This window comes from Guyanagaster necrorhizus, assembly GCF_019112545.1.
Source record: "Guyanagaster necrorhizus MCA 3950 unplaced genomic scaffold BT62scaffold_6, whole genome shotgun sequence".
Classification (NCBI taxonomy): domain Eukaryota; kingdom Fungi; phylum Basidiomycota; class Agaricomycetes; order Agaricales; family Physalacriaceae; genus Guyanagaster; species Guyanagaster necrorhizus.
Window position 1 is genome coordinate 918,085 of NW_025064885.1, and position 23,663 is coordinate 941,747.

General features: G+C 48.1%; 5 protein-coding genes across 5 annotated transcripts; 4 read left to right on the forward strand and 1 right to left on the reverse strand.

Annotated features, from left to right (window-relative positions):
- The first annotated feature begins 1,938 nt into the window (after positions 1-1,938).
- Positions 1,939-13,494, forward strand: BT62DRAFT_1073682 (uncharacterized protein). Its single transcript, XM_043178956.1, has 20 exons — positions 1,939-2,104; positions 2,159-2,868; positions 2,915-3,043; positions 3,096-3,223; positions 3,273-3,673; positions 3,730-4,940; positions 4,991-6,081; positions 6,134-8,132; positions 8,184-11,111; positions 11,161-11,374; positions 11,426-11,589; positions 11,645-11,764; positions 11,799-11,999; positions 12,048-12,250; positions 12,303-12,534; positions 12,584-12,670; positions 12,723-12,900; positions 12,951-13,102; positions 13,158-13,325; positions 13,371-13,494. The coding sequence occupies exons 1-20, from the start codon at positions 2,014-2,016 to the stop codon at positions 13,488-13,490; spliced, it is 10,527 nt and encodes a 3,508-aa protein (XP_043042666.1). The 5' UTR covers positions 1,939-2,013; the 3' UTR covers positions 13,491-13,494.
- A 345-nt stretch (positions 13,495-13,839) lies between these two features.
- Positions 13,840-16,056, reverse strand: BT62DRAFT_1073683 (uncharacterized protein). Its single transcript, XM_043178957.1, has 12 exons — positions 15,851-16,056; positions 15,744-15,793; positions 15,668-15,693; positions 15,526-15,616; positions 15,380-15,479; positions 15,248-15,331; positions 15,091-15,194; positions 14,787-15,040; positions 14,540-14,734; positions 14,393-14,485; positions 14,008-14,336; positions 13,840-13,956 (listed from the first exon to the last, which is right to left on the reverse strand). Exons 1-12 carry the CDS (start codon positions 16,028-16,030, stop codon positions 13,879-13,881), a joined length of 1,584 nt encoding a protein of 527 aa, XP_043042667.1. The 5' UTR covers positions 16,031-16,056; the 3' UTR covers positions 13,840-13,878.
- Positions 16,057-16,177: 121 nt separating this feature from the next.
- On the forward strand, positions 16,178-17,806 carry BT62DRAFT_945174 (aspartic peptidase A1; the record flags this gene model as incomplete). Its single annotated transcript, XM_043187935.1, has 7 exons — positions 16,178-16,454; positions 16,504-16,559; positions 16,610-16,632; positions 16,689-16,934; positions 16,986-17,284; positions 17,331-17,585; positions 17,643-17,806. The coding sequence occupies 7 exons, from the start codon at positions 16,178-16,180 to the stop codon at positions 17,717-17,719; spliced, it is 1,233 nt and encodes a 410-aa protein (XP_043042668.1). The 3' UTR covers positions 17,720-17,806.
- A 170-nt stretch (positions 17,807-17,976) lies between these two features.
- BT62DRAFT_964111 (WD40 repeat-like protein) lies at positions 17,977-19,939 on the forward strand. The gene is made up of 9 exons (XM_043188718.1): positions 17,977-18,151; positions 18,206-18,271; positions 18,324-18,452; positions 18,503-18,686; positions 18,735-18,887; positions 18,938-19,142; positions 19,238-19,363; positions 19,409-19,596; positions 19,651-19,939. Exons 1-9 carry the CDS (start codon positions 17,991-17,993, stop codon positions 19,849-19,851), a joined length of 1,413 nt encoding a protein of 470 aa, XP_043042669.1. The 5' UTR covers positions 17,977-17,990; the 3' UTR covers positions 19,852-19,939.
- A 2,181-nt stretch (positions 19,940-22,120) lies between these two features.
- On the forward strand, positions 22,121-23,661 carry BT62DRAFT_888395 (Pkinase-domain-containing protein; the record flags this gene model as incomplete). The annotated part of the gene is made up of 5 exons (XM_043182959.1): positions 22,121-22,697; positions 22,754-23,102; positions 23,155-23,349; positions 23,399-23,533; positions 23,586-23,661. 5 exons carry the CDS (start codon positions 22,121-22,123, stop codon positions 23,659-23,661), a joined length of 1,332 nt encoding a protein of 443 aa, XP_043042670.1.
- Positions 23,662-23,663: the final 2 nt, after the last annotated feature.

The window sequence follows — 23,663 nt, forward strand, 5'->3', positions numbered from 1 at the left end:
TGGTGGAATATGACAGAGTTTCTGCTTGTTAGTTCAACAAATGATTTAGGTCCTGCTGCTGTCACCACTACTTTCACTGTAATCTCTTTTAAATCTGAGTCTTTGTTTGGTCTGAAGAAAGTTGGCACATTCAACAATGTCTTAGGTCTGGTGTTCTGCACTGCATTCACTGCAGATACCATGCCTATGATGATTGATGCATGGGTCTTAGCAGAAACCCAAATTCCAATTCTCACAGGATACTGTTATACTCTTGGCAGCTGAAAATGAAGCAGATGATGAATGCTTTATATTTGAAGAAGGAATCAATGAGGAGTAAAACACCTGCATAAGAATAGAGATTTGAAGTTCACTTTAAACATTCATGCAAAAAGAACATTTAGCATAATGCAATCAGACTTCTTCATCAATTTGAATAGCAATGATAGCATTGTGTGGTGCAGCTCAAAAAACTTTGATGACATATTCTCAATAAGCTTTAAGTTCAGCCTCACAATGTGGGTGAAAAACTTAAATGCCCTTTGCTCAGGCATCATACACTCTGCACCAGTCTGATTCTGTTTTAATAGGCTTTTTGTCTGATGAAACCTCTTTTCTGATGATGGCATATCCTGCCATAAGTTCCTTAGTTTCTTTGTTGTGGTTGCATCCTTGGTCTATTGACATGAAAAGTTTTGGGAAAGTCAACATATTGGTCCTGGATAATGAGGCACCAGAAAGGCCAAGCAATGGGTTCTGAAAGAGACTGGATCTGTAAGACTGCAATAAGGTTATCAAGTGACCTCTCAGTAGCATATACTTATCTGAGGTGGAATGACTCAGCAAGATGGAGATCTGAGATTCCAGTAGAGATAAGAGATGCTGGTCAATCTCTAACTGCAAACTCCAGGCATCAAGGCTCTGCCTCTTCCCCTCTGTTGTCAGTAATCACTCTTGCCTGGTGAGGCTTCACATCTGTCCTCATCTTACAAAGGCTTATTCAAATAGCTTTTTGGCTCTGCCATGTCTAACCAAATTCCATCTAGTATTATTGTACTACTATTGTATGATTTACTAGTGACTTTTTTGTCAGTATCCTTCATCCCTCAAATCTATATTCTCATTCATGAACCAAAATTCATCTACTGATGCTGAGAGTGTCATCACATTGGCCAAGTGATGTGAAGAACTTATTGAAGACTGTGTTAAAGGTACCATTACTATTTTTGACTTTGCCAACAGACTTTGTCAGCTTAGTCTTTTGTCTGAGGCTGCTGAAGACTACATCAAACTCCTGTGGGAATGAATCAAGCAAGCTGGTCCAAGGACATTGACTGGTGCACCCTCCAGCAGGCAAAACAATCAGCAGAAAGATGTTGGAGCAGCAGATAATAGGGAGGACACTTCTCCAGGTCTCTCACAGGATGAAATTGAGGAGTGTCAATGAGAGCAAGCTGAATAGTCCAAAACCACCACTGAACAATGCCAAGATGCCAGAGCTCACACCATTGAAAAAGCAGCTTGAGCAGCTCCCCATTCAAAACTCCAATTTCTTCACCAGATACCAACTGCTAGTGAGTCTCAGAACTCCATTGCAGCTGTGCTCACTGGCACTCTGGGACTTGATGATATTGTCTCACTGAAATTGACATCTATTTCTTCAATGGTCCTTGCTCGGGCTCCTCACCTGGTCTCATGAATCAGCATCAGCTGAGGATCAGCACTGATACAGAGATGACATTAATGGCCATCCTCATGGACAGAGTGGAGTTCCATATTGACAGAAGTTGTGAACATCTCGAGGTTTGCGCAGAGGTCTATAGAAACGCTCCCTACCCTTGGACTCCGCCTTTACGACGACCTCTCGGGTAGCATTACACTCATTTTGTGACAACTTGTGACAGGTAGAATCTAGATCACGTGTCACTACTTTTCCAGGTCGGACATCAAATTGAAAGATCTCCTTCCCCTACCCCGCTACAAATTCTTCTAAAGTACCTACTTTCCTCTTCTTCACTTTGGCCGTGTACGGCCATGGCGACACCTAACGGACAGCAGACACCGCATACGTCGGCCTCATCAGACCTTGAACAACGAGCGGCTCGAATACTCGACCCCGGAATAGGCGAGTCTCGTGCAAATCTCCCTTGGTTATCGCTAACCAACATTCAACTTCCAGACCTCAAAACACGATTCGTCGTCGCCACTGAAATCCGTGAGATCCTCGATACCTTACGAGATGCGGATGCCTCTCGAGCTCTACCTTTCATCATCCCTCCCCTCGTCGAGCTCCTTCAGTCCGGAGAGGTATCCTTCCGCAAAGAGAGTCTCGAGTTCCAATTCCGCTCCATCGTACTTAGTATCCTGACCCGTCTCCCCATCAGCGAACACGCCAAACCACACGTACAGTCCATTTATAATTGCCTGCTATGTGTTATCCGACAGGACAACGAGGAGAACGGTGTCTCGGCTTGCAAGCACATCGTCGAACTTGTACGAGCGTATCGCATGCTTACGGAGGAGAACCTCCGCGACTTTACCTCCCTCTTCAAGGACGTCTTCGCGAATATTAAGCCCATGACAGAACAGTTGCTTTCTGAAGGTTCGGCAGAATTGGATCCTGCCATTTCGCTACCTAGTATCAAGAGTTTCAAGGTTACGGCGGAACTGGGGCTGCTGATGGCGATGTTCTCGCAGATACAGAGGGATTTGATTAGGTCGGTTGTACAGGTGACAATCCCGCCGGCATTTGAAGTCTTGTGTTTGGAGGCGCCTGCACAGAAGAAGGCGAGGGAGGAGTTCGAAGCCGCTGGGGGATTTTGGGCGGGTATGGCACCGACTATCACGAATCCGGGGTCGTATGGGGATTTTGTGAATGCCCAAATCAAGGTGGGTTCCGCGGGCGTCTTGCTTCAGCTGTTCTAACGTTCTGTAGATGTTGTCCTACCTTGCCTTCATTATGCGGTTCAATCCGGAATCTTCAGATGTTCATGGGGAGACCCTTGTTCTGCACGCGTTGCGTATTTTGCAAGATTGTCCGATGAATGGAATACCGCAGAGAAAGGTGGTGCTCACTACATGATGGCTTTTTTGGCTTGTACTAACTAGCATGATAGGAACTTATGGTCGTTTTTCGTCATTTGATGGGCACTCCCTACAGGAAAGCACTTCTGCCTCAGATAGACAAGCTGTTCGATGAACGGGTTCTGCTTGGGACGTGTCTTGGGGCTAATGAGTTGCTCAGGTGCGTAATAACGTAGTCTTTACCAAACTTTAGTGCTGACATTATGCAGGGCGACTGTCTACACTGCGTTCACTGACCTATTCCATCACGTTCGCAACGATCTGACGTCGGCACAGCTCGAACGCATCGTCCATGTCTATTCCCGACAAATTCATAACCCTGCGTTGACCATCAACCTTCATACGCTGTCAGCGAAGATGATGTTCGGTACCGCGGAGGCAATCATTGCAAAGGAAACACCGCAGGGCGCGGCACGAATTCTGGAACTGATGTTCAAGAGCTGCTTAGACAGACTCGATGCCTTGACTGTCGTGCATGAGAATATTCTCGCGGCTTTGGAAAGAGCGAAGGCTGGGCAGGAGGTTGCTATAGACGATGCCTTTATTGAGAAGGCTCGCCCAGTTGGTGGTGCGGCATATGCTTTGGAGAAACCGGAGGATGTCGTCAATGGTAAGTGAGAAGTTACAATATATGTATTCGATTCTCACCAATGTCTTTTGCACCAGAGCTACGTCTGTTCTTCAAAACGCTTCTCCATGGCTTCCGTGTCTGCCTAGCCGGTCTTCGAAAGTGCGAAGCTCCTACACCGGATGGGACGCTGATTTTCCGCATGTTTGAAGGATGCGTTCACTGTCTTGCGAACATGGACAATGACAACCGCACTGATGCAGCCAACGACGCTATTGATTGGTTCTCACCCATCCTCTCAGAGATAAACCTCCATGTCTTCCAAGAGGTTTGGACTCACAAGATGGAGTTCTTCTTCGAGTGCGCGCAGAAACGCGTAGCGCTTCTGGGAATATGCTCGTATCTGTTCAATAGGGAGGCCACGTCGCCGACACTTCTTGCCATAGTCCTTCAGTTCCTCGTTGACAGGCTTCCAATGCTGGGAGAGTACGAGGATCTGGTGGTTGCGACGACAATACGCCTCTACAAGACTGCGTTTGCAGCCGTCGCAAGCCATCCTGCGACCAATGAGAGTATACTTGCTCTGCACCTGGGAAAGCTATTGATGGATTGTTTCCCGTTGGCTGCGAAAGCGACCAAGCCAACCCATTATTTTCATCTACTGAGGGCACTTTTCAGGTCTATTGGAGGTGGGGGTGGGAGATTTGAATTGCTGTATAAGGAGGTCCTTCCTTTGCTGCCGGAGATGCTGGAGTGTTTGAACCGACAGCTCCATTCTTCAGAAGGCGCGACAAGAGATATGATTGTAGAACTCTGTCTTACGGTGCCATTGCGGTTAACGCATTTATTACCGCATCTCTCGTATCTCATGCAACCCCTCGCCTTGGCCCTCAAAGGTAGTACGGAACTGGTGACCCAAGGTCTCCGCACGCTCGAGCTGTGTATTGATAACCTCACGCCAGACTTTTTGGATCCCACCCTTAATCTTGTCCTTCGAGAGTTGATGGAAGCGCTGCATAGTCACCTGAAGCCTCTGCCTGCGAACCACATCTTGGCACATAGTACCATGCGAATTCTAGGGAAGCTGGGTGGGCGGAACCGACGCCTATTGACCAAGGAACCATGTTTGAAGTATCAGCATCATTCAGAGCATCCGAAGATGACAATCTCATTTTCGGGGAAGGCGGGGAAGGTTGATCTAGGCCCTGCTGCAGTTCTTGCTCGTCAGACGCTGACCACGGGTACACCGGCTGATGTCACCCATGCCTATGAGTACTTGGAACGCTGCCTTTCTTTCATGCTCTATGAGGTACGTGCGTACTTGCGTCTTTTTCACTTGGTCTAACGAAAGGGTTCTAGGGTATCAAAGGAGATAACGCAGAACAGCTATTTGTCAGTGCCATGGAAGGCATCTTTGACGCCACACATGTTGCACAAACTCAAGAACAAGCCGAACAATTCGTGAAACGAATGGGTCAACGGATTTTCGAGTTGGAGACTCGTCGACCTCCGCCTCGTGATGTTGGAACCCGACAAGCGCCTAGCACTCTCCTTTCAGCTTTCATTGATGCTGTTCCCCATGCTCTTGCACGAGAGCAAGCTGAAGAGGCTAAGAAGGCAAATTTACTAGTAGCCTCTGTCATTCAAAATATGGTCAACACTATTGATCAACAGAGCATGACACTTCCCGATGTCACCCCCATTTTGCATCAATTCTCCACTCGATTCATAGGACTCTGTTTCGGCGACTCTTGGATACGAAAGAGAGCTGGTTGCAATGGCATCAGAATCATGACGTCGACGATGCACGTGGGAGCCAGTTGGACTGTAGAGCGTGAGCTCGAGATCATGAGAGCTCTTCTTCATGTGCTCAAGGATCTGCCTGCGGACCTTCCTCGCGATACTGAGGAAATTGTGGATGTGCTGACCACGGTGTTACGCATCGGAAATGCCAATCTGGACTACAGTGCCGAAAGCGGACATCAGAACTGCCTGAAATTGATCAATCTGGTTGGGCAGATTTTCCCAGAGCTTCAGAGCTCAAATGCGGTGGTACGGCAAGCGGCTCAGACTTCAATTGCGCTGTTGGTTGAATTCAGTGGAAGTGCGGCGACACAGCTTCTGATGCCGCATCGAGACCGTATGTTGGGGGGAATATACAACAAGCCCTTGAGGGCCTTGCCATTCTCAATTCAAATTGGCATGATAGAAGCCGTTCGGTATTGTGTAAGCCTTGATCCGCCATTAGTGGAAGTGAATGACGAGCTCCTCCGGCTGTTGCACGAGACATTGGCTCTGGCTGATGCTGATGATTCTGCTCTGGTTGGCCGGGGGAATGTTCGTCAAAGCAGTATCGAAGTGACCAAGCTCCATGTTGCCTGTATCAAGCTGTTGACCGCTTCCATGCCGTTGACAGATTTCTTTAGCAAGCAGCATCAAACGAGGCAGAGGTATGTGTGTAGTCTGCGATGTTGTTAACGCGAGATTTATCTTCTGTGACAGGGTAACAAGTGTGTACTTCAAGGCACTGTACTCACCCTCTCATGAGATCAAAGCAGTTGCTTACGATGGTCTGAAGATGGTACTTGCTCATCAGAACAGACTCCCTCGAGAACTTCTCCAGACAGGACTGCGTCCCATCCTCATGAATCTCGCAGATCCCAAGCGTTTGTCTGTTCCAGGGTTGGAGGGCCTTGCACGCCTTCTCGCCCTGCTAACGAACTATTTCAAAGTCGAGATCGGACATAAACTGCTCGATCATTTCCGCGTTGTCGCCGATCCGCAGATGCTCCAGGCATCTTCGAGGCTGCCTTTAGTAGAGAATGAGGGAATTACTAAACTTGTCCGTCTGGCCAATATATTCCATCTCCTCCCGTCGTCAGCCAATATCTTCCTCGACAATCTCATCAATGCCATCGTCCAGACCGAGGCTCAAATGCATTTCTCCGGTCGTAGTCCCTTCTCGGAGCCGCTAGCTCGGTATCTGAACCGGTACCCAGCTGAGGGCATCGACTTCTTTCTCAGACATCTTAACTTCCCTCGACATCTGCGAACATTGCGCAGCATCTTGCAAGCGAAATTGGCGCCTAGATTGGAGTCCGACCTCGCTTCACGTACCTCGATAATCGTTGCTCATTTCATTCGAGGAGGCAATAATTCTCAAAGTCTTCCTGCTCTTCTGCTTTTCATGGACCTCGCTAGTATTGCACCTAGTTGGGTTCAACAGCATGCTTATGCCATTGATGCATTGGTGGATGTTTGGCATGCTGATGTACCTGAGCAAGATGTCATTGCGTCATCGGAAGTTGTCGAACGCCAGTCCATTATCATTTCAATATTCAAAACGGTTCTTGAGCAATGCCCTCGTATTGATCTCGTCTTTGAGATTGTCTCCGTGTACACGCGCACCCTGGAGACGGATTTGATTCGCACAACTCATTTCCTATATAAACATGTCGCGCTGTCCTACGATGTTATATATCGGCGCAATATTTTGATGCGGTTCCTTACCTGGTTCGACAATCCTTCATATACCTGGTCTCACAAAGCCTATTTTATCCGCTATATTGTAACGCCCACTCTTATTGTACAAGCGTCTCGTTCAAAGGAAGAGCGGTTAGTGGGCTTGGACTTCGTTGAAAGAATTAGCAGGATGATCTGGCGGCGCATAGCGGATCCGAAGGCCTTTCAGGACACCGACGACATGTTCAAAATCGAGCTTCTTCATTTCACTACGGTGATGGTGAAGTATTACCCAGATTTGATGGAACATGCACGGAAAGATGTCCAGATGTGTTCGTGGCACTATATCGGTTCCACCGACGACCCCATTGTGAAACAAGCCGCTTATCTTCTGAATGCACACTTCTTTGCTGCATATCCTTCGCCGTACAAGTTCATCATGCGGACATGGACAGGCCTGCTACGAAACACTGAAGGACGTGGACATCTCCGTCAAGAGGCTTTGGCGACCCTCGCACCGGCTCTCCAAGCAGAGGCGCCCGAGTCTGGGTATCCTCAGTGGGCGGTGACCGCAAGGCGCATGCTTTCTGAGGATGGCGGGTCGTCCCACTTCTTCACGCTTTATACTCTCATCATCAAAGATCCATCGCTTTTTTACCCTGTTCGTGGTTTGTTCGTAATCTTCATCGCCAATTCTCTGCCCAAGCTCGGCCTCACCCAAAACTGTACATTGGAGTCGCGCAATTTATCGATAGACATCTTGCAAATCATCTTCGACTGGGAAAACCAGGCTGAGAAGGAACAAGAGGCCAGGATGGATGTAGATGGAGCATATCAGAAAGATGTGTGGTTAACGCCCATGGCATATCGGGAAAACATGGTCAGCTACCTTGTTCGCTTGGGTGCCAATCTTCACGAGACGCCGGCCAAGAATCACGTCGTTCCCCGGGCTCTTACTCTTTTGAAGGTTATGGTGGGCCCTAATGGATGGACCGACGTTCAGTTTGGTCTTCGGTTCTTCTTGCGATCGCTTGAACAGGTACGTAAACATTCTTCCGACCCACCAATCCTCTAACCATACCATTGTCAGATCGACTTGAACACCGAGCAAACTATCGCTCTCGCAGTCTCTTCAGCGAAGGTTCTTCAAGTCATCTGTGCAGAGCAAAGTGATGCTTGGTACACTAAAAATGCCTCCATACTCCAACAACTCGTGAAAAAGGGAATGATCACCGACGAGAACGATCTACATGATGCTCTAGGACCTATCTTCGATCGTCTGCTTGACCTATTCCCTTTACCCAAAGAAGAGGAGGACCAGCCAGGAGAGCTTTCGGAGTTCCATTCCTTCATTTATTCGGCCGTTGGCGAAGCACTACGCAATGCGACGACGGTTCGAGGTGCTCTCACTATATTGCAATCGGTGGTAAAAACCTCACCAGAGAGGATCGAATCCTTCGCCATGCCTCTTGTCAAAATCCTGACTCGATTGACCAAGGAGCATGCCCAACCTGGCTCAAAAGATGTCGAGAGCACTGTTCGCCTTATCATCACAATCATCGACATCTGTCAGACGTCGATAGCTTTCTTAGCGGACCAGCGCCGGTTATTCTTGACCAGCCTTGTTGCTCTTGCCGAGAAATCCAAGACCCTTGCTATCTGCCGCTATATTCTGGACCTTGCTCGTACGTGGGCATTGGTGAAGCAGGATTCTTATCCGACATCCAAGGACAAGGCTAATCTCCTGAATAAAATGGGTGCTTACGAGTCGAGAGGCGACTCTTTGTTTAACCTCTACCTCGAACTCATCTACGAAATCCTCACCGAACCTAGCTTACGTCGGAGCGATCTTACGACCCGGTTAGAGCCAGCTTTCTTGCTGGGCTGTCGAGCAAAGGATCCCAGTTTGAGGGAGCGTTATATGGGTTTGTTGGATTCCAGTGTGCCTCGCTCCCTTTTCAATCGCATGACTTACATCTTTGGTGTCCAAAATTGGGAAATCTTAGCAGATAATAACTGGATTTACCTAGCTCTTCATCTGTTGCTCGGCGCAGCTGATAATCTCGACACTCCCAACCCCCGTTCCCTTGCAATCAGCGCGCCGCTAGTACCGCATGCCAAAACCCAGGACATCGTGCGCTCCCTTCAACGTCTATCGTTTCTCGATCCCCAAACTGCTCATAACACTTGGGTGTCGATTTTCCCTGCAGCCTGGTCATGTCTCTCTCGACGGGAACAAGCTGACATCACTTACCACATGATTGTTCTTTTGAGCAAGGATTATCATACGAGACAGGCTCACGTCAGACCAAATGTCATTGAGACTCTGCTCAGTGGAATCCATGCTTGTTCGCCACCTATGACCCTCCCCCCACACCTAGTCAAGTATCTGGCAAAAACGTTTGGTTGTTGGTACGTTGCCTTGGAAATTCTCGGAGCTTCAATGGACACCGTCAAGGATGACGAACCCAATGTCCGCGACTTTGTCTATGATTCTCTTGCCGATGTCTATGCAGAACTAGCAGAGGATGATTTATTTTACGGCGTATGGCGAAGACGATGTCTGTACTCGGAGACGAACATCGCTCTGTCTTTCGAACAGAATGGGATGTGGGAGCAAGCCTCCACTGCGTATGAAACAGCCCAGAGCAGATTGCGGTCAGGAACTATCCCTTTTTCTGAGACGGAGTATTGTCTTTGGGAAGATCATTGGATATTGTCCGCTGAAAAACTGCAGCAGTGGGAAATCCTGTACGATCTCGGGAGGTCTGATTCTAATCCTGAGATGATGCTGGAGTGCGCGTGGCGGCTAAAGGATTGGATGGAGAATAGAGCTGCCATGGAAGACTTGATCAATCAATTACCTGAAGTACCTACCCCGCGTCGGCGTGTTTTTGAGGCTTTCCTGTCCTTACTCAAAACACCAGCCGCCCTGGACAAAAACACAGAGTTCACCCGGATTCTCGAGGATGGTGTACAGCTGACACTCCGAAAGTGGGTCGGTTTGCCATCACCACTATCCGCCGCCCATATTCCTCTCCTCCAGCACTTCCAACAGTCTGTTGAACTTCAGGAGGCTGTTCAGATATTCGGTTCCCTTTCTCAGACGACATCACAGAATCTGGAAAAGAAGTCCTCAGAGCTGAAAATGGTCCTGCAGGCGTGGCGAGAGCGCTTGCCGAATCTCCATGACGACATTGGTATTTGGAGTGATTTAGTCGCGTGGCGACAGAACGTCTTCAATGCCATCAACAACGCATATATACCCCTCATAGGAAGCTCAACGCAAGGTGGGAATGGAGGCGCCAGTAACGCCAACACTTTCGGCTATCGAGGCTACCACGAAACGGCTTGGATTATCAACCGTTTCGCGCATGTTGCCCGGAAGCATGATCTGTTGGAGGCGTGCTTTACTTCGCTCGCCAAAATTTATACCCTACCTAATATCGAAATCTCAGAAGCATTCCTCAAACTTCGTGAGCAGGCTCGCTGCTACTACCAAAAACCTAGCGATCTTCAAGCAGGTTTGGAAGTAATCAATAACACAAATCTGCACTATTTCTCCAATGCTCAGAAGGCCGAATTTTTCACCCTCAAGGGCCTTTTTTACGCGAGATTCAACCGGAGAGAAGATGCGAATATTGCTTTTGGGCAGGCTGTTCAGATGGATATGAACCAAGCTAAATCTTGGGCGGAGTGGGGACGATGGAATGACAGAATGTTTAAGGAATCAAATCAGCAAGATTTGTCATGTGCTGCAAACGCTGTGAGCTGCTATCTTCAAGCCGCAGGGCTTTATAAAAGTGGCAAAGCCCGACCTCTATTGGGACGGGTTCTGTGGCTCTTGAGCTTAGACGACAGCACTTTCACGATTTCGCGAGCCTTCGACACCTATAAAGGAGACGCTTCGTTTTGGTTCTGGATAACCCTTATTCCACAACTGTGTCAATCCATTTCCCTTCGAGAGGTCAAACAAGCGCGATATCTGCTCCTCAATCTAGCGAGGCACTACCCACAGGTGTGTTTCTCTCTTTTCATTGAAAAAGAAATATTTAAAGCATCATTAGGCTCTTTTCTTCCATCTCAGGACTACACGCGAAGAGATGCAAGCCGGCAGGAAAGCCGCAGCCATACGCGCAGCTGCACTTGCAGGACAGACCGTCCCCGCAGGCGCCGTCATAGGACAAACAAGCAATGATACGCATCCTCCTCCTGTAAATGCACCTCCGCAGCAACAAAACGAAGGCAATCCTGCGTCCGAACCTTCGCGACCACCATCACGTAAGAGTACCTTGTTTGACACTTACAACTATTATGCTCATAAAAACAAAGCATGGGAGTACGTCGAGGAAATAGTCCAGATTCTCAAAGCAGCGTTTCCTTTACTTCTCCTAAGCCTCGAAACCATGCTTGATCAGCTGCTTTCAAGGTTCAAACCTTCAAATGATGAAGACATATATAGGCACATATGCTTACTTCTTCAAGATGGTTCCCAGGTAAATTCTTAGTAATGTCTCGACTTTCCGATCAGGACCTGAAATCTATGTTCAGCACTACCTCGTGCGCATGAACTCAACAAATGAAGACGTCGAATTGCCAGTACAGACGACCCAAACATTACAAAAAATTGCTCAGAACATGCCAGGACGCGCGAAGGCGAGTATTCTTTACGTGCAAGCACTCGTGATGCTCACCGATGACACAGAAAGACTACGAAGACGATTTTGTCAACACAAAACTCACTCTCTACGAGTATATTCACCGGCTGCAGCAGTGGCGAGACAGATACGAAAAGATCCTCGATGCCCGACCACGCTTCCAGACCCTCGACATTCTTAGCCACTACTTGACAGAATTCCAGTATAGCAAGGTTGACGAGATTGAAGTGCCGGGGCAGTATACTGAGGTATACATGACAAGTACTGATGTGTTCATTTTTCTGACATTCTTAAAGGAGAAGGATAACAATCAAAACTTCGTCAAGATCCTGAAGTTCTCACCGAAATTCGAGAACTGGCGCACTCACGGTCTATGTTCCAAACGTATCACGATGATTGGAAGCGACAACTCTAGCATCTCATTTTGTGCCCAGCAGCCTCCCTTCCGTCACAATCGTCGGGAAGAACGAATAATGCAGTTATGTCGCACCTTTAACGGGTACGTCTTTTCCATCCACGAGACGCGATTATGAAATGATCTGGAATGACAGTGTTTTGGCGCGAAAGAAGGAGACTAGGAAGAGAAATTTGGCTTTCCATCTGCCCACCGCTGTATTGTGCAGTTCCACCTTCAGACTATATCACATGGATGCCTCGTATGTATCCTTCGGCGACATCTACGATCTTCACTGCGAGGCGACCGGCATATCTCGTGAAGATCCCATATTATATAGCGGCGAGAAAGTTAGAAGGATTCTTCGCGAAGCCAAGCAAACGGGGCAGGTATGTATCACGGAGATCTCTGTTGAATGGGTATATTAATTTTGTTAAGGTTCTGAAGCCAGAGTATCTTACCCTCAAGAAACTCATTTTCGATGAGATTACCGCCAAGATGGTTCCAGAAGATATCATCACTCGGGTAATACTATTGCTTACGTCGGCATGGCTTATCTCTGAACGCCCTTTGATAGTATATGATTCGTACTATGGATGGACCTAGCGAATTGTGGCGGATGCGAAAGCAGTTTGCGCTACAAGTCGCTGCTTGTAGTTTTATGACCTATTTGCTCTGCGTTGGCGGGCGACTGCCATCGCGCTTCTATATATCTCGGTCGACGGGTCAAATTGCGATGACGGAGCTCCTACCCTGTTCGTTTTGATCAGTGTTCTTCTACCCATCTCTCTGACCAAAACTATAGCTATGACTAGCAACCATCCACAGTTTGCAACAAGCGACGTAGTCCCTTTCCGTCTGACCCCAAATATGCAACATTTCATGTCCCCTATATTCATGGAGGGTATTCTCGCCACTAGTTTGATGTCCATGGGACGTTGTCTTACGGAGCCAGAGGTATGTCGCTCTAATGGAAGTCTGTTTGATACTCTCATGCTCATGTCCGTTGTAGTATGAGTTGGAACCACAGCTCTACCTTTATGTTCGCGATGAAGTTCTTGTCTGGATGCGTGGCACCGGAAAACATTGGAATCCGCAGCAGACACAATCAGTGACAGATAATGTCAAAATCATCGTCAAACGCGCAGAGGTATTTGCATGTAAGATTGAACGCGAACAAGTGAGTTGTTCTTATCTCATTACGATCCTGACCTCATTTCCGCAGGCTCTACAGGGTGTCCCTCTTCAAGTCCCAGTGATGCAGACCGTCATCAATTTGATTGCCACCGCTACAAACCCTGTCCAATTATCAAAAATGGGGGAACTTTACTCTCCTTGGTACTAACAGTGTAGCACAAATTTGTACAAGTAATAATTCTCAATCTGTATTATATCACAATCGTCTGGATTCTGTCATTTCTGTTCTCGTGGATCCAGGCTAAGGTCGGCGCAAACGCATCGTGAGTCAAAGGGCACCTAGTGATGGCAGTATACATGCATAATCGCCGGTATTCTAGCACAATTATGCGCATACAGTCTAATGGTAGGCTCTCGGTTTACTTCGCCCTTTCACAGTGGGAATGAGGGGTAGCAACCATGTTGGTCTGAGTTTTGGTCACGGCACAGATGTTCCTGCGCTGGTCATCCCACGCCATTACGGCCCTACCACAGAAAATACCTGATGGTATTTACTTCCAGCGTACCAGATTGCTCGATTCAGTGTAGTACGATATTTAGTGTGTTTTCCTATTACTTAAGTACCCCTCAGTCTGCCTGTGTGTATTAATCATAACTTCACTTTCGTACATCATCTACGAAGACTGTAAATCGAATATCGCTAAGACTGATATGACAGCACTTACATCTTCCGTCATGGAATATATATCTGAACCAGGTCGATTGTACATCATCGCATTGGCAAACATGAGATATATGTCTCTTTGATACTCCAAAGAGTTGCAAATGACACCGTCTTTGATCCTGGCCTTGATAGTTTTTAAGTCTACGGGCCGCTTGACGATATCGCGATAATCTGGTGCTTCAGAGGCTTTGATGGGGTTATGAAAAATATTGCCACTACGGTGTTGAGAGATTTGGGAGTGTAGCATTCCGATGACATTTTGGAATCGCTTGAGCGCCACCTGTTCTTCCGTGCGGTCTCCACGGCGACGCGTTCGAGCACTGGAAGGGCCTAGGGAGTGAATTGTTTGAAACGCTACTAGACACTCGAAGAGGGTGATGTCGCACCAGGTTCATCGTCATCTGGTTCTGAAGGTTCTCGCAAACGCTTCCTGTCACGAAGCCCATCACTTTGCTCTGGATTAGACGCTTTTCGTTTGCCTTGCTCTTGACAATGAGGGACTGTATCTCTGCAAATACAATGAAACAGCCTACTTCGTCTCGTCGTAACTGCATCAGCACTTGGAGAATCGGCCTGATCTTCTTGAGGAGTCGCTACCATTTCAATATCTGCTTCAAGCAATGCATCACCGTCCTCGGGGACGGAGGTTCCACGTCGCTGACGTCGGCTTTTGGCGGTCTTAGCTTGTGCGGCTGCGGTAGCTGACGGCCGCTGTCGACGTGTTGATTCTGAAAATTCCGGTCAAATGGAAAGAAATGCTGATAGAATACATATTATTACTGCGAGTAGCTTGTAATGGCTCGTCTCCTGATGTCGAACCGTCTTCTTCAAGATCTGCACCTTGGGGGGTGCCTTCAGGCTCCTCTGCTGCCGTATCAACATCTATAACTTCAGGCGGTGAATGCGGTTCTGATTCGTATCCTTCAACAGGTTGATGGGAAACTTCTGCAGTCTGCACCACGTCAGGCTCTGCCGGTTTTGCTGAAAGCGACGTTAGGTCATGAAGTGGGGCTTCCGTAAGCTCTTGAAGAAGCCTGTGCAGAATTTCTATGAAGGATACGATCAGAAGAAGATAAGCACTAACTTCGGTGAATTCTCTCGTGGAGGTGCGTCCGAAACATCGTCTTCGGTTGATACAAGTGGAACTTCTAGAGATACAGTGTCGTCTTCCACCGGAATATCCAGTTCCTACATAAAATTCTTGATATAATGATACGACAACACGGAACGCCGGACGATACCATTGGGAGAGTGGACGTAGTGGCCGTCCTATTAATCTCTGGAACAGGCATCTCTTCCGTGGTTGCTTCGGGAATTGATATAACCTACAATGGTTGAGGAACAATCTGAACCATAATCGTAAAAATACAGACCGTCTCTTTTACCTCCTCGTCAGGAACTCCAGAAATGTCAGCTCGAATCTTGTCATCCCAAGAGCCCGACCGTATGTCTTCAATTTCCGCGAGAATTCTCCTAAGAGCTTGTTATTGACAGGCTGAAGGAGGGTGTTATCATTTACTTGAATTTTGCTTCTTCGGCTGAAATGTCATCTCGTAGCTCCTGGTATCGAGCAAGGTATTGATGTTTCGCCAACTTGAGATTCACGTCCGCTAGGGTTCATTGAGAAATCCACCAGCATGAGAAAAAGGAAAACTGGGAACCTTTAGGTTCATTACTTTCTTGCGAACTGAAAAGATGTTAACAACGCGTAAGAATGTCGAATGAATCAAACCGTACAATTCGAGTTCGGCGTCCTTTATAAGATAACTGTACATGGCTGCACAGGACTGATACAACAATAAAATTCAATCTGATCTTTGAACTCTAAACAAGAAGGGGCGTACTTGGGGAGTGAAGAAAGACTTGGGGTGCGCAAGAAGAGGATGTTTAGAAAGAATTTTTGCGATGGCAGTCCATTCTGCACCAATTTCCCAGACTGCTTGGGCCATAATAAGACGATCTAGTTTTGAAAGACGGCTCATGTCAACTGAAGCGGCATGAGACCGGCGACGAGTACTGCTCATTGTGCGACGGTTAGTGTTAGGACTAGTAGTGTTACTTAAAAAGTAAGAGCACTGCCGTCAAATGCCGTGATCGCGGCCGGTCTCTCGGCAAGCTGCGGTGACGTTGACTTGGGGTTGCCAGGCTCGTATTCTTGTCTCTTCACCACCATGATCATCTCAACGTTACTCGCCCTTCTGCCTATTGCCTTTGCTGCAGATGGCGTTCACAGGCTCAAGCTCAAGAAGCTCCCACCTGTGGTCAATAACCCGGAGCTGGAGAGTCTCTATCTTTCCGAGAAGTATGGCGCTCCAGCCCAGCCCCAAATGCCCCTTATGGGTGCTGGCGGTGCAGGCCGTCGTTTCGACAGTGCTCCACCCCAGAAAAACGAGGACCTCTTCTGGACGCAGGAGATGATCAAAGGTGGTCATGGTGTACCCCTCAGCAGTAAGCAGCTCGCTGTATGCGCTAGTCGCCGCTTCACGTATATCCCCAGATTTCATGAACGCCCAGTACTTCACTGAAATCTCTCTCGGAACGCCCCCTCAGATCGTAAGTATTTTGTTTTATGTACTTCTTACGGTCACTGACTCGTGGTACAGTTCAAAGTCATCTTGGACACTGGGTACTTCGCGCACCAGCACGTAATTTGAAAATAGTGCTGATGTCTTGCATTTCCAGTTCGAGCAACCTTTGGGTTCCCAGCACCAAATGTTCATCTATCGCTTGCTTCCTGCATGCAAAATATGACTCGTCGTCATCGTCGTCATACAAGGCCAATGGCTCAGAGTTTTCCATTCAGTATGGCTCGGGGTCTATGGAGGGTTTTGTTTCCAACGATGCCTTGACAATTGGCGACCTCACTATCAAGAGGCAAGATTTCGCAGAGGCCACTAAGGAGCCTGGCCTCGCCTTTGCCTTCGGAAAGTCAGTACTTTTGATGTTTTGGAGTAGCAAGTGACGCTAATGATTCATCAGGTTCGATGGCATCTTGGGTCTTGGCTATGATACTATCTCGGTCAACCACATCACTCCTCCGTTCTACAGTATGATTAATCACGGTTTGATTTCTGAGCCCATCTTCTCCTTCCGTCTTGGATCTTCTGAGGAAGATGGAGGGGAGGCAGTGTTTGGCGGTTTGGATGGCAACGCATACAAAGGCTCGATCACCTATGTTCCTGTTCGTCGTAAGGCGTACTGGGAGGTTGAACTAGAGAAAGTGTCTTTCGGAGAAGATGAACTTGAGCTCGAGAACACGGGTGCTGCCATCGATACCGGTACGTGTACCCTCGCATATTCTGATAGTCTCTCATGGTCGGGCAGGCACTTCCTTAATCGCACTTCCTACTGACATGGCTGAGATGCTCAATGCTCAGATCGGTGCTAAGAAGTCGTGGAATGGGCAATACCAAGTTGACTGTGCTAAAGTCCCCACCCTTCCGGAATTGTCCTTCTACTTCGGTGGCAAGCCTTACCCACTAAGAGGCTCTGACTATATTTTGGAAGTGCAAGGCACATGTATCTCTGCTTTCACTGGCCTTGACATCAATCTTCCCGGTGGCTCACTGTGGATCATCGGTGGGTGTCTTTTCGATATGTCTTTGCAAAGGGCTGAACGTTTTTGACGCTCATTAGGTGATGTCTTCCTTCGCCGATACTTCACTGTCTACGATCTCGGAAGAGATGCTGTCGGATTTGCTGAGTCTACGTAAGCATTTCTACTGTATATGGATTGTGACAGGTCGTCGCCATTCTACTATTTTCCCGATTGTGGACAGACCGGTTGTAAGATTACTTAGAGAGTCGTTGCGTCCTGAGTATGATATTATTTCCTTTCGTGTGTTAAGTCTACCGTACTAAATATTGGGATATCACTTTTTATCCTGACAATAAATTGACGCCACCGATGTGTTGACTCATGTAAACAATCTGATCGACTACCTTTCTCTGAGTCTTCTCCATGCGGGAGCTTCTAACTTGGAGATGATATCGCATGCAGCGGGGTTACCATTGACGTTGACCCAGAACCTCCCTTCGTTGACACGCTCGACTTGTTTCAGGAATGATTGTCTGGCCAGTCTCTTCCGACGACCACTGGATCGAGTAAACGTACTTGGTGAGGAGGAGGCTGAGGGCCACACCGGGTACATCCGCATTTCTGCGCCAGTGTTCTGCGACTGATATGTTTTTGCGAGAAGATGTGTCAATGCTCTTAGTTGGGCGCATGACGGCGAGCTTCTCCTCAGCGGCGGGGACGATACAACGTATGTCGCCACCTTGTAGCATATAAACAAATTTTTACCACATCATCGACAGAGTTAGAATATGGAGGATGGATTCCACCGTCAGTGACGCTGAGTATCCTTTTGTGTGTTGCGCCGTGATACACACTGGTCATCGAGCCAATATCTTCAATGCGCGTATGCTTCCTCATTCTTCCCGAATGTTCGTAGCATTCCTCCTTTTGACGATGACGTTCTTACATCTTAAATCAGAGCTACGGTCGCAGGTGATAAGCAAATTCTCGTGTTTGATATCGGGGAAGTGCACGGACCATCTGCGCGAGGTTGTGAAGGTAGGTATTCGGAAACCCCGACGCATACACTGCGTTGTCATGAGGATCGTGTCAAGAGGATTGTCACAGAGGATAGTCCTGATGTTTTCCTGACGGTGTCCGAAGTGCGTTATTCTGAGGTTCAAATACTGCGCGCCTTCACATTGCCACAGGATGGAACTGTTCGTCAGCACGACCTTCGAACTTCTCATGCATGCCGTACCGGATGCCCAGCTCCCCTGGTCCAAGTCGACTTTGAATTGACCTCCTTAGCCATGTCTCCCCTCACGCCGTATCAATTTGTTGTTGCTGGAGACTCAGCCTATGTTAGTCTGATCCCATCACTTGTTTTCTGCATAGTTATATAATTCAACAGGGATACCTGTTTGATCGGCGTCATCTTCAGACAACTTCAAGTCAGCCATCGAGCGTCTTCTCCACGGATCTGACGACCTGTGTCCGACGATTTGGACGTCCTGAACCTGCTGATGACGCAGATAGTCGTCCTCGACGACAGCATATTACTGGAGCGCGCATGTCCTCGCATGCTGGTGACGAAGTACACGTATTACCTTTTCATGGTGCAGTATGTTGCTTATTGTAACTTACAATAGGTACTCTTGGGTAGGTAGATAGTAGCCCTTACCCTTGACATATCCTTGATGGGACCGTATAGCTTATAGCGGGGACGTCGTGTATCGCTACTCTGCTTTGGGAGAGTCCGAGGAGGAAAAAGGCACCCCGACCATCATGCCAATACAGAAATATGCTGGCGCTCGGAATGTCGATACGGTCAAGGATGGTACGTGGATGATGTTGATCCTATACTCTTATATTCATCAAACAGTCAACTTTCTTGGACCGAGTGATGAATATGTTACTGTTGGATCCGATGATGGAAACTTCTTTGTGTGGAACAAGGAAAATGGGAATCTTCACGGTATTTACGAAGGCGACGGTAGCGTGGTCAACGTTATCGAGGGTCATCCACATCTCCCTCTTCTCGCCGTGAGTGGAATTGATACTACGGTGAAGGTTAGTCGACACGAAATTTTCATCTGCATATCTTGGTGCTATAGATGTGTCCAGTTGTTTGCGCCCACCGACGAGGAAAGCGAATTCTCCCGAATGGATAATGCTGAAGCCATCATTGAAAGAAACCAGCGAAGCAGGTCTATTCGAAGTATTCGTAGTGTTGATATGGCGGCGTTGATGCAGCTATATGAAGCTGGCCAGGTCCGCGTTTCTGTTGACGGGGATTCGGATGTAATTCCCTGTCGTAACCAATAGACTCGGAAGCGTCTGGGAGGAGGAAGTTATGTTGTGTACGATAATGTAACATACAAATATAATATTTCAGCTTGAATTTTACGTCGTCATCAAGCGCCACATGGCTGACCCAGCACTTGGACTTGAATACTCTTGACCGGTCCAAGCCTTGACAATATCGGTTGGCCTTAGTCTGTTTTTTTAACAGACGACACTGACGACATTCTATCTGGACGCAACGAATGTTTTCTATCCTTTGTTATGTAAGTCACTATCTTGCAAAAGTACTATTTCTGCTGCTTACTGTCTCATTTTCTCCTGCTATTTATTCATTGTTTTCTTTGGCCTACTACTGCAAAGCACATCTACGCCTCTCTCTGAAAATACCCGTAAACGATCCTTCGTCCCAGCTTTCAAATCCGGTTCATTCCCAGTCAGTCTAATAACGCGCTCACCGATGACACAACGTTCAGTTTTTTAGCATAGGGACACGTCACGCTTCATTTCATTGTCAAGGACGATACAAGCAGCTTACATGATGCCGTCCCAGCATAGTCGATCCCACAAACGGCGGCGAGGAAACACGCAAGACGAAGAGGCCACTCTTTTACTTCCAAGACCGGATGAGCCACAGCCAGAACCCTATCCGCGGTCTCATCATCACCATTCTTCCCACCACTCCGACAACTACACTTCTTCTTCAGCATCGTCGAGCAGAACATATTACGACATGAAAAGGGAATCGTCTTCGTCTCGAAAATTAGATGCTGATCCATGGCTACCGGTGACCGAGGAGCGATACAGCTACGCATCTTCGAGTGATGGGTACCGTCGTGGGGCCATAGATGACTACGAATTGATTAGCTCCAGAGATACTGGCAATTGGGCGCCTCGCACAGGCAATGATACGCCTCGTTATTCTTCAATACCTCGCGAGCAGTGGGAGCAACGGTATGATGACTTTATTGATACGTCATGGAAGACGCACTCGTCTGGGTATGAAGAGCGGAGCACTTCTTACGAGCCATGGTCACAGGAGGATAGCCGACGTGGTCGTTCCAATCGTCGTCAAGACAGGGCGCAGCGGATTCAGGCGACGGAACGTGTCGTTGATGATCCCGGACGGTGGCAGAGGGACCGTAGACGAGAAAAAAGTGGCCAAGCATGGGAACCTGATTCTGGGTGGGGCTCACGGCCTCGTGGAAGTGGTGGGTCAAACTGGGAGGACCACTCAAAACAGAGCTATCCTGCGTTGGATGGCCATAGCGAGGATCGCAAATGGGAACCAGCGCCGAGCTGGAAATCGTCTCATGACGATGAAAGCTCGCGGGCTCAGAACGGCAGTAGTCGCAATGGCGCCTCACACTCGTCGCATAAAAACGCTAAGAGCAGTGGCAAGAAGAGCCATAACCATACCAAATCCAAGCGTAGTGCAGAGAAGCACAATGTAGATGACAGCGACTTTAACAAGTTCGTTCGTTACCCCACTGTTTTTTTCCCTGCCAGTCTTATGTTTTTCTTGCTTTTTTAGCTGGACCAAGCGGAGCAAACATCACTCGACGGACAAGCCTACCCGTCACAATCGATCTTACTCCTCAGACTCGCTGCGCTCACACTATTCGTCTCGTGGCGATCGAAGTCGTTCTCGTTCAATGTCACCGCCACCGAAACGCTTGCGACAAGATTCTATCCCTCTCAAACGAAGTCGCACTCCAAGCGAGCGTCGTGCAGAAAAAGATCATTTCGAATCTCCACCCTCCCCTCGTCGTGGCACTCGCAAACAGAAACGACGAAGAAGCTTGTCATCTGTATCAAGTCGGAGCTCTGATAGGAGCGTCAGCCGAAGCCCTGCAGAGCATCCACGCGCAGTGCATCGTCTTCCAACTGCTTCCGCCCATGCGTCTCTTTTACAATCAGACTCGTCCAAGAAAGGCCATAACAAACGTGACTCAAGACGAAATGGAACTCGTGCTCACAATGGTTCCAAGGTACAACTATCTCCCCCTTCCCTTTTTTCTTTCTGACGCTTTCAATTCAGCATCATGGATATGAAAGCGCTGACGATATGCCCCCCCCAAGCTCACTTCCAAGTTTTCCGCCCTCATCTCTGCCGCAACGATCTATAAGCAATAGTACTGACCGACCAACACTATCACTTTTTGTCGAGCCGCCCATCATCGATCCTCCATCTGCTATTCCTAGATTTATTCCTGCCAAGGGCGCGGGCTTTAAACCCATAGGACAAAAGAGTTCTTCACTGAAGAGATTCTTTCCCAGAGATGACGAAGACATGGATGTCAGTCCCGATGTCCTTGCTGCGCCGCGTTCACAAGAACTGTCTCATGATAAGCAGTCTTCTGCCCTAAGAGTTACGAGCCAGGACACCTCCATACACACACCTCAAGGGGGAGGTGTCAGTCCTACGGAAGAACCCGACCGCCGCCGCAGTCGAAGTCAGCCTTCGAGACCGTCAGACCCACGGTCTCCACCAGCGCAGCCCTCGCGGCAATCTGTTGATCCCCGGATTAGGCGAGAAGACCTACACACTGCCGACCTTGAGCTCGTTAGCAAGCCACAAACACCTCCGGTCGATGAAGACCAATTTGGCGTCGATACAGACAAACCATTATTAGCAGGATCTTCTCGCGACGGATCATATACCATCGTCAGTCAAGTTGGCGAGGGTACGTTTGGTAAGGTCTACAAGGCCCAAAATATACAAACAGGTGTGCATGTTGCTTTGAAGCGAATTCGCATGGAGTCGGAGAAGGATGGATTTCCTGTTACAGCGATGCGGGAAATCAAGTTGCTGCAATCTTTACGACATGCCAACGTTGTTCGACTTTATGAGATTCTTGTCTCTAGCGGTGAGTAACAGCCTTCGTTTCACATGTTTTACTATATTCAACAATCTGTCTTTCAGGCGCGGTGTACATGGTGTTCGAATATATGGATCACGATCTAACGGGCATTTTATCACAATCACAGTTTTCATTTTCTGATGCTCATCTCAAGTCGCTTTGCCACCAGATGCTAGCTGGATTATCCTATCTCCATCATAAGGGGGTGATCCACCGTGACATCAAAGGGTCCAATATCCTCATTAACAATCGCGGTGAATTGAAGTTGGGTGATTTTGGATTGGCGCGATTTTATCAAAAACGACGACGGACGGATTACACCAATCGCGTGATAACGCTTTGGTACCGTCCGCCAGAGCTTTTGTTTGGCGCGACGGTGTATGGTCCCGAGGTCGATATGTGGAGTGCTGGGTAACTTCTGATTGACTCATGGCCTCGTCACGACTACTTACAATTTTTACAGATGCATTATGCTAGAGCTTTTCACAAAAAAGCCTGTGTTCCAAGGGAATGACGAAATACATCAGTTGGATGTTATCTATCGCATTCTTGGTACCCCTACACAAGACAGATGGCCAGACATAATAAACCTGCCATGGTACGAACTTGTCAAGCCCAAGGACCCTGTTGCCAACCGCTTTCGTGAATTGTTCCAGAAGTAAGCGTTGAATTTCCCGTCATACATGATGTATGCTGATGGCTTACAGGTGGATGTCTCCCGCTGCGCTTGATCTTGCCGAGCAGCTCCTAGCTTATGACCCGTCCAAGCGTGCCTCTGCAGTTCAGGCAATGGAAGCGCCTTACTTCGAATCTGAGCAACCCGAAGCAGAGCGACCTCTCGGGTATGCCAGATATGATGTCTGCGTGATACTTTTAACTGACTTTGTCTGCTAGTCTCGCTAACCTTGAAGGAGAATGGCATGAGCTGGAGACGAAACGTGAACGAGCCAAAAAGCGAAAAAAAGAATGAAT

Bases quoted from the DNA above. Each gene is read 5' to 3' on its own strand.
- BT62DRAFT_1073682 (XM_043178956.1), top strand. From the start codon at position 2,014: ATGGCGACACCTAACGGACAGCAGACACCGCATACGTCGGCCTCATCA. The intron at 3,224-3,272 runs GTGCGTAATAAC...GACATTATGCAG, and splicing joins GGGGCTAATGAGTTGCTCAG to GGCGACTGTCTACACTGCGT. The intron at 13,103-13,157 runs GTATGTCGCTCT...TGTCCGTTGTAG, and splicing joins GTTGTCTTACGGAGCCAGAG to TATGAGTTGGAACCACAGCT.
- BT62DRAFT_1073683 (XM_043178957.1), bottom strand. From the start codon at position 16,030: ATGAGCAGTACTCGTCGCCGGTCTCATGCCGCTTCAGTTGACATGAGC. The intron at 15,480-15,525 runs GTAAATGATAAC...ACAAGCTCTTAG, and splicing joins GCCGAAGAAGCAAAATTCAA to GAGAATTCTCGCGGAAATTG. The intron at 15,041-15,090 runs GTTAGTGCTTAT...AATTCTGCACAG, and splicing joins CCACGAGAGAATTCACCGAA to GCTTCTTCAAGAGCTTACGG.
- BT62DRAFT_964111 (XM_043188718.1), top strand. From the start codon at position 17,991: ATGATATCGCATGCAGCGGGGTTACCATTGACGTTGACCCAGAACCTC. The intron at 18,272-18,323 runs GTATGTCGCCAC...CATCATCGACAG, and splicing joins AGCGGCGGGGACGATACAAC to AGTTAGAATATGGAGGATGG. The intron at 19,364-19,408 runs GTACGTGGATGA...TTCATCAAACAG, and splicing joins TGTCGATACGGTCAAGGATG to TCAACTTTCTTGGACCGAGT.